This window comes from Gambusia affinis, linkage group LG23, assembly GCF_019740435.1.
Source record: "Gambusia affinis linkage group LG23, SWU_Gaff_1.0, whole genome shotgun sequence".
NCBI classification, from domain to species: Eukaryota; Metazoa; Chordata; class Actinopteri; order Cyprinodontiformes; family Poeciliidae; genus Gambusia; species Gambusia affinis.
In genome coordinates, this window is record NC_057890.1 from 3097414 (window position 1) to 3116781 (window position 19368).

A 19368-nucleotide genomic window follows, 5' to 3' on the forward strand; every position below is an offset into this window, starting at 1 on the left:
ATAAATAACTTTGTGGCACAGTTATTTTGAATCACTCCCAAAATTACAGTTAAACTTATATAAATTATCAGAATATAATCACAATATAATAAATATTTCAAACACCATGTAATTAACTTTTTTTTTATAAGTCAAAGATAAATAAATAATTAGATTATCTTAACGCACTTACACAAATTCTAATTAGACAAAAAAAAGAAACAGGATATCACAATATAAGAAATATTTCAAACAAAATGTAGTTCACAAACAATTTTTTTTTTTACCTTAACAGTGCAATAAAATGACACTAAAATAATATGTTGCAGCTTCAGCTTCACACACTAAATTGTATACTCAACTGCCCGAACGAAACCGTTGGGTAACCGGGCTGCTGGCGTTGTTGCCTAGGTGATCTTGAAGCACCACGATCCGGGTCACGGCACCAAAGATGTAACCCTTTAAGTGTGGGATGAGACCTCGCTGTTCCTTAGACTCTGCGTTGTGTTTTTCTTTAATTGTTGTTGTCGGAAGGAAACTTGAGGCAGGAATACACACACGGGTTGCGATCGTGGTTCAGATCGCTTATTCGCCACCCGACAGCGCAGCGGCTTCGCCTTCAGAATTCACAGCAAATACTTCAGAATTCACAGCAAATACTGCCGTGTCAACATAAAAAGAAGAAAAAGACAAAACGATACAAAACTAACTATTTGGACATTAAAAGTAACATTTGGCTACATTGAGGAGCTGGCGGTCAGTATTGCTTACCTTCAGAATTCACAGCAAATACTGACCGTTGTACTGCCAGCGCACCGTAACGGACGCCAAGTACGGCGTTCTTTAACGGACACACTTTACCAATTTCCATAACTCAAAGAACAAATCTAACATTTTGGTGACATCCACTGATATATTTAAGCTACTGCCCTACATACACAAGGGGGCACTTTTGTAATTCTGAGACTGACTGAGCAGATTGGCTGTATCAGAATATTTGCTGATCAGTTGCAACCCTTCGTGGATAGCGCTGCATCAGCACGTGGGAAGTGTGAAGCAATAAGAGGAATTTTGGACTCCTGCGACGCAAAGAAACGCAGAAAAGCAGAAAGGAAATCCTGTTAGTTGTATCTTGTAATTAATTGTGATTAAAACGGCACCAATTCAAGGGAAAGCAAGTTATGTAAGCCAAGCTGGCTCAGTGTGGTTAGAGTAATTAACCGCTTTGGACCCCCCTGGCTGGAACTACCACCATCGAGCATTTGCTGTTGACATTCTGGCTCACTTCTTACTGGCAGAGTTGTTTTGGTGCAGGCACAATGGATGAGATTTTGGTCACAAATGGTCTACTTAGTGCCCTGCCACTTAGATTTAAGTCCAGGCTTTGACTAGGCTTGATTTCACTAGACTTTCAGAGAGATTAAGGTTGCAAAGGGTTGACCGGGAATTCTCCTTAAGGGTTTTCTGCTGGAGGACAGAATTAAGGATCCCATCAGTTAGAAGTTGTCAAGGTCCTGAAGGACAGAGAGTCTGTTGAACAAAAGTCATTTGATGATCTTCAACATTAAAGTATGACAAGAAAAAAACGTTCTACGTGCGTTTTGTGCCAGTTACTCCTACAAAGTTCCATTTTTCGTTAAAAATTTAACTTTTTTCATTAAAAAAGTTCCATCAGTTCCAAAGATCATCAGTCTTTTAATCCAGACTGATGATCCCATCAGTCATATGTTGCTGCAACTGGAACTCTCCCACTCAAACTGTTCATGCCCAGTTTCTTTCATATGGTTGAATCATGAACTTTGACCTTAACTGAGGCGAGTGAAGTGACCTGTAGGTCTTCAGATGTTGTTTTGTAAGATGGACTTACGCTTTGATACGTTGGTTAGTTCTGGGGAAAAGCCACGTGTGCTTTCCAGACACACGGAGTCATTTTGTGGCTCAGTCAAGTAACTGTTACCTTCAGTTGTTATATATATAAAATATGACTTAAAAGAAATTTGACTTTGTAATTAAATGCCTTGAAATTGGGCCTCCGTCTCTTTAAGAAACTCCTGCTCTTTCTGAAACTCCGCCTTCAGGAAGTCATTGCAACATGGCTTCTCTATTAACCCTTTAACAACATTTTTATCAGCTTTTCACTGAGAATTAGCTGCTATAATGAGCTCCGCAGATGAACAGTTCCACCAGGTCTTTGCTAATTGCTGCTGGCTAGTCTGAAGGAGTTGAGTGGGGATGAATCAAGGCAACACTCCAGATATGTTTTTGATGAGAGAATAATATACTATGATGTAAAGCCCCAAAAGGTTGATTTTTACATAATACTGCCCCTTTAAGTTTTGTTAGTGTCCCCAAGGCTTCAGAGACGTAACAAAGCTGTTCATCTGTTCTTGAAGTGTGTGATGCGTTGCCTTTAGGGGTCTTTTAACCTACTTTATGAAATCAGGTTGTTTCTATTTAAGTGATTTTCTGATTTTACAAATCTACCTTTGTTCATTAAAAGTTGTTTGATTATCAAAGTGTGAGAAAACCCCTCAAATCCCGCCGTTCTCTGAAAACAGTGCAGTTGCTTGTTAGTATATTGAGCGTCTGTCCGTCCTCCTGTCTGAGGATGTGTGCTTTCCCCTTTACAGTCAGCCGACCAAAGCTGCTGAGTTAACATAAACGGCAACCGACCCCCTCCGGCTGAAGGTTCAGTGACTCTGCAGAGATAAAGACAGAACAGTTATCAGTGACCCTCTCATGGTACTCAATCTACTCATCTGTGTTCTAATGTCGTTCCTCCGCTTTTCATTTGGCCGCCCAACCCGCGCAGTCTTGCCAAATGGGCAGTAGATAACATTCACACATTAAAGGGAAATACTCTCGTTGGCCTCTTTTGAATTAGCACGAGGTTCAACCATAGTGGCACAATTGATTTTTCTTTATTTTGCTGCGGTGTTGAGCCTCTTAGGGTCCCGGTGCTTTATGCGCTCTGCGTGTAAATGCGGCATGCTTCTTTGTGGGAGTCGCAGTGCGGTTCTGTGTGGTTCGGGGAGTCTTGGATCGTCACCGGTTTGATCGGGGCCTGTCGTTTCTGCCGGGACAAATGACAGTTTACAGACTGCTGGGTTTGCATTGCCAGAAATGTCACACTGTGACAAGACGCCACCTGGAAAGATGCCAGAGTGCGTCGGAGCTCAAGGTGTGCAAAGTAGAAGTATGTAGGTCTGTTTCTAAAGATAATCCGTGTCTCTTTGTGCGTTTCATCTTGGAAGGGCTTCACAATTCTCTTTTAGTCTATTAACAACCATTAGTCATTAGGACTGGATGTTTCCTACACTAATTCTGGCTCAAAAAACAGAGAACATTGTAATGCCTTGCATGCCCACCATGTAGGTCATCCAGCCTACAGCGGAACAGAAACGAGTCCAACAGCTGTTGGACGCCAACATGCTACAGAATCTGTTTGGTGGCTCGTCTCTCATGTTTGTGTTTGATTCTGGTTGTTTTAACAGTGAGCCGGCTTTCCTGTCAGACCCGTTCCAGGACGGTTTCATCAAACACCGGGGTATTTGTATACGGCGGTGTGTTTGATTTGGACTCTATGCGACAGGAATGTACATAGTAGTACATAAATGTGAAGTAAAAGGAAAATAATGCATTGTTTTTGAAGGTTTTCTCATGCAAATTCTGATAAATGCAGTTTTTAATTCGTATCCTGCCTCCATTATCTTCAGATAACCCTAAATATAATAGATGATTACCTAAGAAAAGATAAACGTGTGGAAGGAAGGGCTTTGATCAAATAAAAAAAATAAACGCAGAAACAAAGAGTTCCTGTGGCCATTCCAAATGTAAAGCATGGTGGTGACGGCATCTTACTGTGGGGGAAGCTTTTCACAATGAACTTTAACATACAACCAGAGCCACTAAGGGACATTTGAATCAAAGTACATCCGTTTGTCAGGATGGCCCAGTCAAAGTTTAGAACTAAATCACTTGACAAATCTCTGGCACTGATTTAAAATGGCTAAACGATCCTTTTCACCCAATTAGAGCGTTAGCTAAAGGAGAAGGGCAAAAGATTAAGTGTCTAGGTGTGCAGTTCTGGTCCAAATATATCATAACAGGCCTGCAACAGTAAGAAAACTTAAACAATTTTTAGTTTTTGGTCTGGTCACGGGTATGTACTGTTTTTGGTTTGGTCTGAGAAAATACAAAGAAAAAAAAAGGGAGAATAAATAGTTTAGAAATTCAAAACGGCCTTTATAGACTTTAGAGACCAGAGTAGCTGCATTAGGTTGATTAACTTTAGCATTTTTTCCTCTTTGGCTTTTCATTGTTCCAGTTTGTTTAACTTTGACTCCTGTAAAGGATTTTCAACAAGCTTGAGGTCAAAGTTTTTTTTGTTTTTGTTTTTTTCTTCTTCCTCTTAGTTAAAAACAGCAGTTTCACCTTTGGGTCGACGACCTCCAGAGACTAACCCAGTTTCTGCCTGCGACGAGTTATTCACCAAAACATGTCCGAGAATGTTTATCATCTCCTTCTCGCTTATTGTGCCTGGAACAAAAAAAAGGACCAAAAGAGCACCACAACGGTGGACCCTCCACTATTCATAATTCATCCCCAAAGAGCTCATATTTTTTGTTCTCTGCCCTTACGAAGTCTGCTGCTTATCTATCAAAGTCCCAGCTAACGTTGGTAAACCTTGACCGTGAACTGGTTCAGTGTGAAGCTAAAACCACCGTTCCAGGTCACCTGCTGGTCAGGCCGAGGTTGAGTTATGATCTGCGTTTTCTGGATAAACCTTCAAAAATGTTTTGTTTCATTCTTTAAACTTAAAATCCCAGAAAGTCAAGAAGCACGACCATATATCGTACCCTGGTAGTTCATTCTGAGACAATGAGTCAAATTTGCTTGTTTGTTTTTTTAATATGTGCAAAAAAAAAAAAAAATACATCATGAGGTATAATGTCGAAACGTCTCTTTTTACATATTGAAGGAAGTGGGTAGAAGCCTGAATTTATCAAAATTTTGACTTCTTAGCCACATTTATTACATGTAAAATTCATTCATATCACAACTAAACCCATATTAAACAGGAAACCAATCAATATGTATTTAACTGTAACTGCAGTGGATGAACAATTATTATTTCTTAAAGCTTCACAAAAAAACAAAACTATCAATTAATGTAACACTAAATTAATTGACAAGAAAAATGCAGCAATAATCATATGTCTATATGATCATTTGAACAGTTTTATGTTTGGATATTTTCTAAGTTCAATATTCACAATTTGACTCCACTAGTTTTTTTCTTCTTCTACTAGTTCCTATTTTTGCATAATTTTCAAACTGTGACTCCACCCCCCCTTTCATCTCAGTCTTAGATCGTTTTCGAATGCGTTCCACTAATTGTTTATTTTTGATTGATGGACTCCCCTGTTTAACGCCAGAACGGGGGCTTTCTGTTCGTTATTTCTTCTATTCTCAACTGTCTTGCAGCTTCCGACAGGATTTGATCCAAACGCCTCCAAACAAAGTCTACGAGCAACATAAACCAAGATGGATATTATTGGTTTACAGCTGCATATTTCAGCCACCGAACAGATCCAAACACGAGGACATGACATGACATGACATGACATTCTTAATCTTAGTATTTCCCCTTCATTTATTCGTCTTCCTTTCGCTCTCTGGAGCCGTCCTGTTAGCGGTTCTGCTTAATCTTCATTTGAATTTTAGAGGGACGGCTTAACTGCCGCTTTTCACGGAGGTGGTGGTTATGAAGATTGGTGGGAATTTCAACATTCATCAGCAAGATGTAACAGAGAAAAAGAGACTTTTTTTTTTTCAATCCACTTAAGTTGGAGATGAAACGAGGGCTGTGGTAAAGAACGGAGGAGAGGGAATTAGGGAGCCAAAACATTTTCATCTCATTTGTAGAGTAAAATATTTGACAAATAAAAAAAAAAAAAAAAAGCTCTGCAGTTTTCTGCATATTCCCCGTCAGTGAGATTTCTTTTTTTAAATTATTATTTGAATAAAACATGATAAACTCAGATGTAATTTGAGGAGCTTTTCAGAGCTTTTGAACAGGTTTTTCAGAATAATCACTTCTTCAAATGTAGTTACTCTTTATTAAAAAAATTTTGTATGGCTTGCAAAAACAGGAGAGACGATTAATAAAGTCCACATTTCTGAAAAGAACTGACTGTCCTTTTAAGTATTAGATGCTTATTTGTCCAATATATTTTGAACATGTTGTGTATGGACACAAATATTAAGTCAGAGGGTTTTTTTTTGGGTTTTTTTTTTGGCTTCTGGTTTAGACCTACTGGGGGAAGAGTTTGTAAATAGATATTGTAATATTATTATAAAAAAAATGAAACAAACTGAGATTCCTCTCTGAAAATATGGTACAATCCCATGCCGGGTCAGAAGGTGGCGATAAAGCTAATAATTATATTTCAAAAGAAGAATAAAGAACAGCAACAGCAAAGTTAGCAATTCTCCCAAACACAACTCAGCTTTTTAATTCATCTAGATGTTTAAAAGTTGTAAAGAAAGTGTGAAATAGTTTTTTTCTTCTGAATTGCTCCAAAATGTAGAGTGTTATTAATGACAGGCAGTTTGAATGTTCCCAGGTCTTTAATGACTGCAAATATGCCAGGAATCAGTTGAAGGTCGCCGAAAACCAATAACATTTCTCTAAATATAAGCGGTGGTTTATGTAAATATCTTACGTTTGTATATATTATTTCTGACACTTTGTGGGTAAGAAGACATTAAAATCCCACGAGGTTGTTTGTTGCCGACGCCGTTGTGAGCCGCCCGCTCCGGGTCGAGGTCTGTTTTGGCCTCAAGCGGAGGAGTTTCAAGAGCAATTGTGTTCCTCGAGTTAAACTTGACCTGTTTTTAACAGCGGACAGAACGAGAAACCGGATTGGCAGCGGCTGAAATCGACTTCCTGCGTAGCGTGGCTGGACTCGGCCTCAGACACGGGATGAGCCGCTGCGTCGGTCGGTGTGGGTTCGGTTTTTGACCAGGTTGCCTCCTGGGCTCCTCCGTTTGCTGGTTTTCTGGTCATATTGAGCTGGAGGAATCCCCAGAGTCCAGGACGTCGGGAGTCTGGGAATGCCTCAGGGTCGCCCAGAGTGTTTCTTGTTGGAGGGCTGACTGCTTTTGCCTCCTGGTCCTGCGTACCCCGATGACCCGATCTCAGATAAGTGAAAGATAATGGACGGATGTTTGTTGTTTTTCACCCAGACAGAGGGAGCAAACAAATCATTAAATGCCTCAAAATACATTGACCTTCACCTACGTGGTGAACTCTGCTGTTCAGCTTCAGTAGAAACTAAAGCAGTTTTTATTTCTGATATAACATCTTGTTTGTTTTTACCGTCCTTCCCTTACATGCAGTAAAAGGCCGTCAGCAGTGAGTGTATCGTACACCAGCCACAGCCCCCCACTCAACATTAACAAGCAGCTGTTAAAGTCAAAAGCAAACAGTGCATGTATTGTTTAAAAAAAATAAAATAAAAAAAAACTTAGTTAGCTGTGACAAAGAGTCGCTAATTCAAATGTGTACTTTTATGTTGCGGTAATGATGTAAATGTGTTGTAAATGAAATGGAACGAGAGCTTTATAGACCGAATTGATTCGCTACTCAAGTGTAAAAGCCTCACGCTTGAATACAGTCAGGTCTGGCTAATTGAAGAGGACTAATGTGTTTTTCATGTTTTTCCTCAAGCCTCTCGATTAAAAGTACAGTGTGTGATTTATTTTTATTTTTTCTTTCCCTACTTGTTTTTGGGGTTACATTCAGGCCCTACTCTGCTGTGGAACAAGTTGCCGGTCATCGATTTGAAGTTACGTTAATCTCTACTAGCAGAAGAACGGTGGAAACATGTGAAACATGTGAAACGTACACATGTTCAGCTCGTTTTGCTAAATCTTCATCTATGATATTGACTATGATTTGTAAGCTGAAAAAATTATGTTTGAGTGTAAATGCAGTTTTCAGACAATTCCCTGCTCAAATGTTCTTGTCTCTTGCACTGATTTGTCCTTTTAACATTGTGAAGCTCTACTTAGAACCTTCTTAAGATTCAATGTTGCAAAATGCAAATTCTTGCAATTTTTTGACTGGTCTTAAGATTTTGATCAGGAGTGTATTAGGCGCAGGTAAAATATATTATCATGCACATTTTTGGAGGATTTGAAAGCAAGACATTTGTGGATGCCTGCTATGAAGAGTTGGGAGGTCAGAATTTCATAACTTCCCAGTTTAAAATACAAAAACAACTCGCTTCTGAAGTTTGAAATCCAACTGAGAACTTTGGAGGTTTCTAAGCAGCCTCAAACTTAGCACCCAATATGGCTACCGTACCGGCAAAACGTGAAATTTGCCAACAGTTTATTAGCACTTCTTATATGTTGCATATCATTTGTGATTGTTGCACGTGTTTGAACACAGCAATGCTGTCACTAATAGCTAGCACAGCAACAAGTGGCAAATCCTGTTTTCTGATGATTCCAAATATGCCGTGGGTGGAATGTCGATCCCAAATCAGCTTCAATTTCCAAACGACATAGATTAAAATATAAATTATCCTTCAGTATTTCTTGCTTTTTGCAGAAGTGCACACTACCTATAATACTATCAACAGATTGGTGATCTTTCTTAGTGTTGGCAGAGCTAATAGCAGGAGGATACAAGGAGTGGCGTGAAAGTGTTTGCCCCCTTTCTGGTTTCCTTCTTAATTGTATTCTTTTGCTAGTTTTTCACACTTACATATTTACTAATATCAAACTGATTTAAAAATTAGCCAAAGTAAACACAAAATTAGTTTTTTAAATGAAAGTGTTTCTTATTTCTGCATACTCAGAGTTATGTTTCCATACTCCATTTAAAGCTAACATTTTAAACAGTTAACAAATATGTAACTGTTTCACTAAAAATAAAAAAAATGCACACTCTAAATTATACGTAAAATGATGTATTTATTTATGTTAACTTAAGAGAGCAAAAACTTTAAATTTCATGCAGAGACTGCTGTTTACTTTCGCTGCTCATTTTTTGTGCATAATTTAAAAATAAAACAGCTTGAAGCTTTCTACCCTGGTCACAAAATAAATCCAGAGAAAATTTTAAACTACTAAACCAAAAAAAAAAAAAAAATCCCTATGCCAAATATTTTCAGCAAATGCGATTCTGAAGTGTTATAATGAATAATTAGCAGTATGAGTATGAAATTAAAATAAATGTTGTACAAGTGCCATCATTTGATCAAAGATGCTTAGTGTTGCTTTTACCACTAGCATTAATTCCACAACTAGCAGGCTTAAATATCTAACGCCGCCAATGATTCAAAGCCGTTTATTGTGGTCTAATCCTCTGATATCTACAGTAATGCCAAAGATTTTCAGGGATTTAGGAAGACCAAGTGCAGCGCTGTAATTATCTCAGCTAAGACTTGTTAATTTAGAAAATCTACCCCCGGATACCAGGCACACGATTATGGAAACCAACACAAAACAAAATCTGCTGCACAGGAAGAGAATTTCACTTAGCTTGATGTCAGAGTTTAAAAGTCACTGATTACGAGGGAGGATTTTTGATTGTAATGTCATCGTTATTTTATTTTTTTATTATGTTTTTAAATTATTATTTTTTTAATTTTTGCTGGGAGAAAAGTGAGAGAACTTTCTGCAGCAGACTAATACAATTATAAATTTACCATTTAAAATGGTAAACTACTAAACCAAAAAAAAAATTTTTTTTAAATCCCAATGCCAAATATTTTCATCAAATGCGATTCTGAAGTGTTTTAATGAATTATTAGCAGTATGAGTATGAAATTAAACTGTTATCCTTCAAAGTAAAAACTAATTCAAAAGGCATCCTTTTTAAACTAATTATATATTTTTAAATATATATATTTTATATACATATATATATATTGGCCTAAATTTAGCAGTACATTTGAGGCAAACCTTGTGATGTTATTTAAAGAAACCATTTTGGCGCTTCGTTCTATCAAATGTCACAGAATATGATGGATTTCTTCAGCCGTTTTAAACTAAATAACATGTTGGTTAAACAAAAGGAATCAGATTTTTATTTTCAGAAATGCACAATAAACAAATATAAAGTTGACAATTTGTTGTTGTTTTTTTTACAGTTAAAAAAAATAAATAAGTTCAATGCTGCAGTTTTAAAATGTAAGGTAAGTCATGCTGGTACCTAAAATGTTCTGTTTTTGTTTTTTTTCAATAACCTTGAAATGTCACTCTTCATTTGATCAGATATGTTATAAAATCCCCATGTAACAAATTCATGCTTAAGAATGGCTCGTTGTATTTAAATAAATCCATATTTTTGAATGATTCCTATAACATTTCTACAACCTCCTAAAATGTATTAAACAAATGTTGATTATAGAAAATTAAACACCTGAGTCTTTAGAATCTATGGTTATCAGTACCACTTGTTCACATCATAGAAAATTATATAGCAGTGAGATTCAATCTTTTTATGTATTTATTTTTCTTTAAAAAAGGTACAATTGATCTGAGAGACCAGACAAAGAATCTACCTTGAGCAACTTATAAAAGAAAGAACCAGCAGGATTGGGTAGTCACAATTCTCTGAGCTCCATTGTTAGAGCGTAATCTTCGTTGGCATAAAGTACATTTAATCTCACTTTAATAAAAAAAAAGCCTGCCTACTAAACCAAAAGGTAGAATTTGAACAGAGGAAAGGAGTCGCTGTTATGAGAACACTTAATCCCACTTTAATGATAATACTGACAATTATTATGAGGGGGGAAAAAAGACATCTGGGTCAAAGCAAACAGCAGGGAAAGAAGCAGTCGAGCCCAAAAACACTGTTGTTTTTATTGCAACTTTATGTGTTGCCATCAAATAGCAATTCCTCAAACTTTTAAACACGTTTCGTCACATTATGTCACTACAAAAGAGACGGTTTAGTGTGTTCCTGACGCAATTCACACAAATACGTTCAAATGAACGGCACAAGGCGTTTAACCAGTGAGCCTACAGCGTTAGCTCCAGCAGGTATTTCACAGTAGGAGGAGAGAACCATCAAATTATAAAATGGTTCTGGCAGTAAAGCGGGCTATGTGTACACTTCTGCAAATGGGGCCATAAAATTTCAGCTGACAATAGGAAAAGTTAAACTCAAGAGTGGGAGGAATCATTATTTGATGCCCCTGGAGAACCTGCTCATTTACAAAGACATCAACAGTCGCTCATTTTAAATGCTGAATTCGTCTCAATCTGGAGAGACAGAACATCCGTATTGTTAACAAAAAAGGGATTTCATTGTTTGTCATTGTTTGAAACATGTCTTTAATAACGTTGTGTGATTTAGGACTTTGTGGGGAAATCTTTATTGGCAAGAGGTTTCTTGTAATTTTTCTCCAGGGTTTTTAGGTTTTTAGCTCCTGTTTGTTAACTCAAAACTTTGGCTACATCAACAAATATATCGTAGGACTGAGGTCTCCAGAAAGGCTAGGCTACACAGTGTCTTAAAGTGATTCTTTTTATCCACTCCTTCACTGCTGTGATGGTATACTTTGTGTTGTTATTGTTCTAGAAGAGGTTTTCAGTGTTCTAGGTTTTATGGTACATTAGCCTCTCAATGGTCTTATCAGAAAAATAGCCCAAAGAATATTTCCGCCTCTGTTTACCTTCGGTGACTTGTTTCCTGTGGGTCATTCTCTCCATTTCTCTTCCACCAAACATTGCAGATGTAGGAATACCAACTGACTTAATTTCAGAACCAGATTCCCGTTCACTGGTCAATGTTCCTCTACTTTGAGGAATGGGACATAGTGGCTCTAAGGATGTTGATGGTCTCTACATGTGAAACAGTGCGGCAAAATGTAGCGAGCTGGGGAGGTATTGGGCGATATCTAATCAGTTCTACTTTTTTCTTAGCCCCAGATGGTTCTGGATTCACCAGCCGGTCAGTCATGATGGGGAAGACTATGTCTGAACACCTTAGGAGTTTAACTGCTTGATCTGTGGAGATTCTTGTTTGAATGACGGTAGAAAAGCAGTGGAGGTAGGACGTAGCGCTGAGGGACACCATTGCTAATGGCCCAAGCTCAGAAGGGGTCTTGACCACAGCATTTTTTCCTAATCCTATTCTGAATTGCTTTGATGAAAACCGATAAATCAGGAACAGACCTGTACATGTTCCATCTATAACAGGGGGTTTAAATCTGCCATAGTTAAGGATGTTGTTGTTGTCCTAAGTACCTTCAGTTCTGGCACATTCACATCCCTTTCTTGTGATTCTTCTCACTCCGTGAGGTGAGATTGAGATCCAAACTGAGGATGCCTGATGGCATTTTGATATTTCGTTCCATTTCCCAGTATTTGCACCACACCGACAGATTTCACTGTCTTACCAAGCTTCTATCTAATAGTCTTGGAGTCTAATCAAGGCTGATCATCGACTGTTGTACGCCTGACTTTCCTTTCGAGATCTCTTTGGTGTTGCCATGGTAGCGGAGAAAGCTCGGAGAGAAAGAACAAGTTGAGATCAGGAGTATTTTTAACTGCACGAATGGTTGATCGATAGTCGATGATCGAGAATCAATATGTTGGAGTCCTTATTTCAGTCAAACACGACCTCCCTTTGAACTTCTTTTATGATGTCTTCATTAGGATTTATGTTTCTGTAGCTTCACATTAATTAAAGCAACCCTAAAAATGGAAGACGCTACGAGAAATCTTCAAAACTCAATTGAGGGTCAGTTTATTATTTCCTCCTGTGCATGTTGTTAATGTCTTGTGAAAGTGTTTTCTCTCTCCCCTCTGCTCCAAACAGGGCTTCATATAAAAGTTTCATGGCGGATTGCGTAAATGAAAATTACTCTTCAGTTCGCTAAAAGTCTGTAAATTCAAGACGACAGCTGGGAGAGTACAGTAGGAAGCTTAGATGATTTCCCAACTTCCAGAAGTCAACCCCCCGCTGAGACGTTGCCTGTGTTGTCACAAGCCCCGAACACTCGAATTGGTGAAAAGTAAGACGAGAAAAGAGTGAAGATAGGATGTTTGGAAGGAAGAGGAAGAGAGAGGATAGCCTTATAGGAAGCTAGTGTTCGACGAGGATGCTCAGGGTTAGCAAGTGTTGGCTGAGAAGAGAAAAAGAGAGAGAGAGAGAGCAAAGAGTAGAAAATAAGATTTCATAGTTTGTTCTTTCCGCGAGTGTGCAGAACTTGGCCGGCCAGATTAACACTATTCATTTGTGCCACAGATTTTCACACTCCAAAGGCTGATTTGTTCAGGTATCCAGCTAGCTTGCTCTGGGGTTTTGACGATTTTATGTCCACATTATTAACTGTGACTTCAACAAATGCAGATCACTCTCCTCTCATATATATATATTTCAGTTTCGGGGGGAAAACAGTGTATGTTTTCTGAATTCTTGATGTGTGTGCAGAGCTCCAAATGTAATGTCACCACTGTATCTGGGTGTCCCTACTTTTTTTTCTTTTTTTTTCTTTTCTTCTTGTTTCAGCGGCTCAGGGGTTCTAAGTATTTCATCTAATTTTGGATGTATTAGCTATGCTTAGCATGCTATATTGAGTAAGTCAAAGTCAGTCAACATGCTGTGAGACTCCACACATATGGGGTATTCACGTTACTTAAAACATCCATAAGAATGAAGACTATTTTTAGCTAATTTTAGCTAAAATGCTGATATTAGCTAAAAATGCTAAAATCAGCAGCATTTAGCATTTTTGCTAATCATTTTGCAATTGGCAGGTGGCACTTTCACATATACGCTAAAATTCGCTAAAATACAGATTTTAGCTAACTTTAGCTAGAATTAGCATTATGTTGATTTTTTAGGCTTGGCATTGTCACCTGCCAAGCCATGTAAAAACCACAGATTCACTATGTAAAATATAAGTCATCCTGTTGTTCAACAGCCCTGGAGGTGATTGTTATTTTCTTTTTTTTTTTTTTACCTGGGCCTTGACCGATTTGGCATGGTAATCCTGTTGGTGTTCTGCGTTCTTCTTCAGCTGCTATGCTAGGTACGCCCAACTAAGAAATAAATGGAAATATATAAATAAATCCAGGGGCTGCCATCTGACACACAACTAAAGCCTTTTTGGATCCAGTTTTTATTAATGCAGTTTAGATTTGCAGTCCTGTAATGGAAGAGAAATAACCACTTATTGGGACTCACGAATGTTCCCGTTGTGAGGCATTACTGTTTGACAGCCCAATACTCCCAGAAAACAGCTTTTGCTTCTCTCTACAATGGATGGTTGCACTTTGCTTTTGATGTTTTAAATAACCCTATCCTACACAATAAGTCACTACACCTACACAGGGTTTCACTTTCCTTTCCTACTTTTAATCCGACAAATGTCAGGCATTCAAATAAGGCTATTAATGGAGAAGAGGACCTGGTAGGAGAGTTTGTAGCTGGTTTTCTGTACTCTGAATATTTCACCAAGAATTTCATAGTAGAGTGGTATTACTCATGCTCATGGTTTACATTGTTTATAGCTACTGAATGCACCAATACAATAATTGTTTATTGAAATGGTTACTCCATGAAAAAAAAAAAAATTTAGCAGCCATCTTTAAAGGAATTGTTCATTAGAGTCTTCAAATTGCCTCTTCACTAACTTCCTGTAGCATCTAACTGTGCCGCAGTGCTAAAGCTATCGCTTACATGAGAACAAGAAACGCGTGGAGATTCAGTTGTAGCTGCTTTTAAAAAAAATAAAAATACAAATACTGATCTTTTTCAGTAATTAAAGGTAAAGTATTATGTATTTTCTTGGCACCTAGTGCCATTGTGCAGCACAATCAAGTAATTATGTTACCCTTTGTTAGGAAAATACTGTATATATAACACATAATTTCAAGGTGTTAAGTGCACCTGTAACCTAGTTGTATGTTATAATTACACAAAATGTCTTTCTTTTGGTTATTTGTATTGTTCTCTACCTGACCGAAAAGCTGTCATTGTTTTGAACGTGTTACTTTAAGAACGGTAGCCCCTCCTTTTTATTTCTTCTTCTATGGTTTTGTCTTTAAAATGTTTGCGTCCCTTAGGCCCTCCCCTTTTGTCATGTTGTCCTGCGGGAGAGGTGTGTCCTATTTACTTTCTATCTAAATACTTCCAGTTTATTTGTAGATTTATTAAGTTAATTTCTGTTATGTATTTTTGTTTGTGTAGGGCTTGGAGTGGGCAGCTTGTAACACAATTGTTATTCTGTTGGATATTTTCGTCAGAATAAATCCTTTTATTAGTCTTGTGAGTCTGTAACTATAGGGAACCCCATTAAACTGTGCTGCCTGTGTTTTTCAGATAGCAAACTACTTATAAATTTAAGTCACAATGATCCAAGTCTAACAGTGCAAGGGCTCTCGTCTAAAAAGTTCAGTTCTAAAATAAAATGTGCCTAAAACAATGCTACGTGTGCCCTGTCTGACAGGTAGAGACACATTACCATTCTGCTAAAAAGGACCTGACTATCTTTTTGCCTTACAGGCACCTCTACTGTACAATAAAGTTTAGGTTTTACAGTGACATTCCTGACAGGATCCTGTTGGCATTAATATGATGTGCAGCACAAAGAATCTCCTCATTGAGTCATGGCTCAAAGTTTATTAAGTCAAATTGACTGTGGTCAAAAACAGTAACGTTCGAAAATATATTAATCCAGGAATGATAAAATATCTAATCCCAGTGTGATCAACCTCTTCTGACTGAGATTACTGCAGAGTACTTGCTGTCCAACATCTTCAGGCTGCTCCACTAAAGGACTCAGCAAAACGAAAGAACAAACTCAGGGTTTTATTCAAACAATCCTGCTCCTGAGCAGCATAGCTTCACAGAGTAAGTTGACTCAACGGCTATTTGGTTTTCTGAAACTGAAAACCCAGGATATGCATAGTTGGCCCAGAATTTACGCAGGATTTTCACTTATTCGGCTTTTTGAAACGGGGGCCAGATGTCTTATAAACTTCTTCAAAAGAAATCATTTCTTCACACCACCCCCTGCTATTGGAGCTGAAAACAAAAACACCTTTTAATGAAAATGTTTTTATATTTATCAGGTATTATTCTATTCACCAATGCATAACCCCTGACTAACTCCAAAGCCTTTTAAGTCGGGCTGTTGTGTGTAGAGTTAGATCATTTTTAGTAGGTAGGGAAAGAGAATCACAACATACACATTTTAAAGGCAGAAACTCATTTACACTGAAACAAATCCTCCCATCTCCAACAGTACGGCAGTATTCAGTATTTTTCTACACACCTTCATAAGCAATCCGTCTGCTGTTCCAATGAAGAACACCATCCAGGCCTTCTTCTTCATCGCCAACACAGAGGTCATGTCATTGTGATTCAGAAGAACAACCTTTGGTTTTAGATTCTTTGGTCCTGACTGAAGAACAGAAACAGTGATTAGCTCTAAAGTCTATGAAATCTGTCTACAGAGAAGAGTTGAAAACATTTGGTCTAAAAAAATGCTACTGATTTATTGAAGGGTGAATAGCCGATAATCCTGCAGAGCATCAATGATCGTACGGTCACGTGTTAGATGTTGTAGAGTTTTTAATGGTTAGGGTTGAGGCCACAGGAGTATTTGAATGAACATACTTTTTATAAAGACAACAGAAACAATCGTAGCACACCCCAAAACAGTTCAATTATGAAAAATTTTGTTGCCATAATAAATACTGTCCACAGAAAGCTCAAATGCAGTTAGAAAAAAAAATAATACTGTTATTGCTCAGAATTGATGTGTAGAATAAGAAAAGCTAAAATGCCACCAGGAGCTTTTCTGGTGAACAAAGACAAAAATGTCCTCACTTCATTGATGTCCATTTCATGCAGTAATATAGTAAAATGAACTGCTTTCATTTCATGCCTTTTAGACAACATGATCAACAGGGAAACAAAAATTATTACTGTAATTTTATAGCAGATAAGAGCTTTACCATGTGTCTCTGACAATGAAATGTCACAAAGGACTTGGCATCAATTACCATTGAGCTCAACTGGTGTTTATTCCTATACGTCAAATAATAAATGTGAAGTTTCATTGCAAGTTAACAAAGGAAATGTGTCTTTGCTAATCTGGTAAAAAAAACTATTAAACATAATTGGACAAAAAGAAACTTTGTGATTAATAAATGCCAACATTTGAGACATCAAATGTTTCTCCTTCCAAGCCAATCAAATGGAAACCTTAATGCAGAATGCTTTTAGATTGTACATCTAACATTCTTGTTACATTTCACCAATTCAATAATTTATTTACCACAAAGGGAAATTTAATACAACGTCCAAGATAACATATGCAATTGACCATAAAATGACTGAACTTCTTTCCTTTATATTTATATTCACAGTAACTTACCCAGGAATTTTTAATTTTTGATGTGTAAAAAAAGTCTGGATCTTTATTCATCTCCCTGCTGAGATCAGGACTGATGTCAAACAGCAGCAGCTCAGTGTTACTTTCTCCTCCGTCCACACTGAACACTCCACTCCACAGGACCTGCTGTCCACCTGGGATGACCGAGGAGGCCAGCAGTCTGCTGCCTTCACCTCCAGAGGAACTGAGAGTCGCTCCACGAAGAGACTTCAGAGTCTGAGTTTTACTGGTTTCAGCCTGAAGCCAGATCAGACGGACTTTGTTGGTTTTACCTCCTGATGCCACGTTGGAGAACAGATACACTGTTGAGTTGATCTGGAATCCGTCCACAAACTCTACATCAGCTTCAGTTTGGATCCCAGGTTTACCACCTGATCGACCAGACCAGTTAAATATATCTCCATTCTGTTTATGATTGGTGTTTTGAAGGTTGATTGTCTTTAAATCAGGGCTACACGCTGTCTTGTCTCTAGGGTTCTTTATCGCTGTCAGAATGTAAGTCTCAGTCTGACCTGAATCCTCCTTCACATCCACCAGAAAGCTGACAGACCCACTGCTGCTCCTCTGAGGTCCCACCTGGATGGATTCATTGTAAACCAGCTTAGAAATGTTCTTCAGGTCCAGAATCTCACAATAGCCACAGTAATTGTTGGTCACACCGCAGCTGACTACTGTATCATTCCTAGCAAATGGAATTAAAATATTGACATTAAACCTTGCATTTAACAAATCTGTTCCTGAGATTCGGTGAAACTCCGCATCACCCATCCCATTGTGGTCCTTCAAGATCCCTCTCTGGGTCAGGCTGTGCAGCAGAGTCAGGTCATGGCTCAGCTGGTACAGCTTCTCCTCTGTAGCGATGTAAACAGAGTTGTTGGCCACTGCGTCCTGCTGAATGTTTCCCTCAAAACTGAAACTTCCATCTTCCTTGTGACTCCAAGCAGGGTCCACACAGATAGCACAAAGCAGACCAAGCAGAAGGATCATGTTGCACCAAAGGATGCAGCTCTGACTGAGAAACCGACACACTGCAGCACACTCTGATCTGTGGGTCTCCGCAGACATGAGAGCTAAAGCTGAAGGTGCTAAATGAGGGAGGAAGTGAGCCCACAAAGCTGAACAACAAGTTAAAATACATGCTTGGTCTTGCACAGCCTGTAAAGATTGGAGTACAAATATAGATTTATATCACAGTGTTGTTTTATTTGTTACACAAACTCAATGTACATTTATTTTAGCCCAAAGCATATTTGCAGAAATAGGGAATGTATCCTTGATGTCTTGTATTTATATTTGCGTTAATTTTGTCTTTGCCTTAATTTGGGTTCATCTGTGACAATGTGCGATGCAACTCAACGTTTGCCAAGAAATGGCAGATATTAAATTACTTTTGATTAAATGCTAATTATATCAGCAAACATAAAGCATCACTTTCCAGCTATGGCAACATTGCCATCTAGTGTTAAATCTCGGAAGCTAAATTTGTTGAATTAAATAAAATAAAAAAATAAAAATAAAATAAAATAAAAACTGGGTTCGGTTCTCAATTGTTTTCTTGTAACAGCATGTCTATACACAATGTCTAATGCAATAAATAAAACTCTTTTAAATGTTTTAAAATTTTCTTTTACGGGATATTAAATATTTATCCTGATAAAAACAGAAGGGTATTTTTTTCATTTTTTGTATTTTACGTAACCGACCTGCTAAGCTAGGCTACTAGGCTATGTTGTCTCACCAAACATAAATAGAAGAAAAAAAAAGAAGAAACCTTCGGAATAGTAACAATACACACCAGGTTACTTACGGACGAATTCAGCAACACCTTATTAGTGTATAGCTTTTTTTCTTTTTCTTTATCTGTCTCATGAAGAGAATTGAATTGCCTTTTTAAGAAGTTCTCTTTACATAAGGCTAACTCTCAGCAGCCTTTGATCTTCTTATGACGCAGGTT

The 19368-nt window shown here is 37.9% G+C and overlaps 1 protein-coding gene across 1 annotated transcript; it reads right to left on the reverse strand.

Moving 5' to 3' along the window:
- Positions 1 to 2941: 2941 nt before the first annotated feature.
- On the reverse strand, positions 2942 to 18426 carry LOC122826798. Its single transcript, XM_044109136.1, has 7 exons — positions 17397 to 18426; positions 16263 to 16418; positions 6929 to 7159; positions 6762 to 6873; positions 4414 to 4518; positions 3348 to 3364; positions 2942 to 3052 (listed from the first exon to the last, which is right to left on the reverse strand). Exons 1-7 carry the CDS (start codon positions 18399 to 18401, stop codon positions 2942 to 2944), a joined length of 1737 nt encoding a protein of 578 aa, XP_043965071.1. The 5' UTR covers positions 18402 to 18426.
- Between the last annotated feature and the right edge of the window lie 942 nt (positions 18427 to 19368).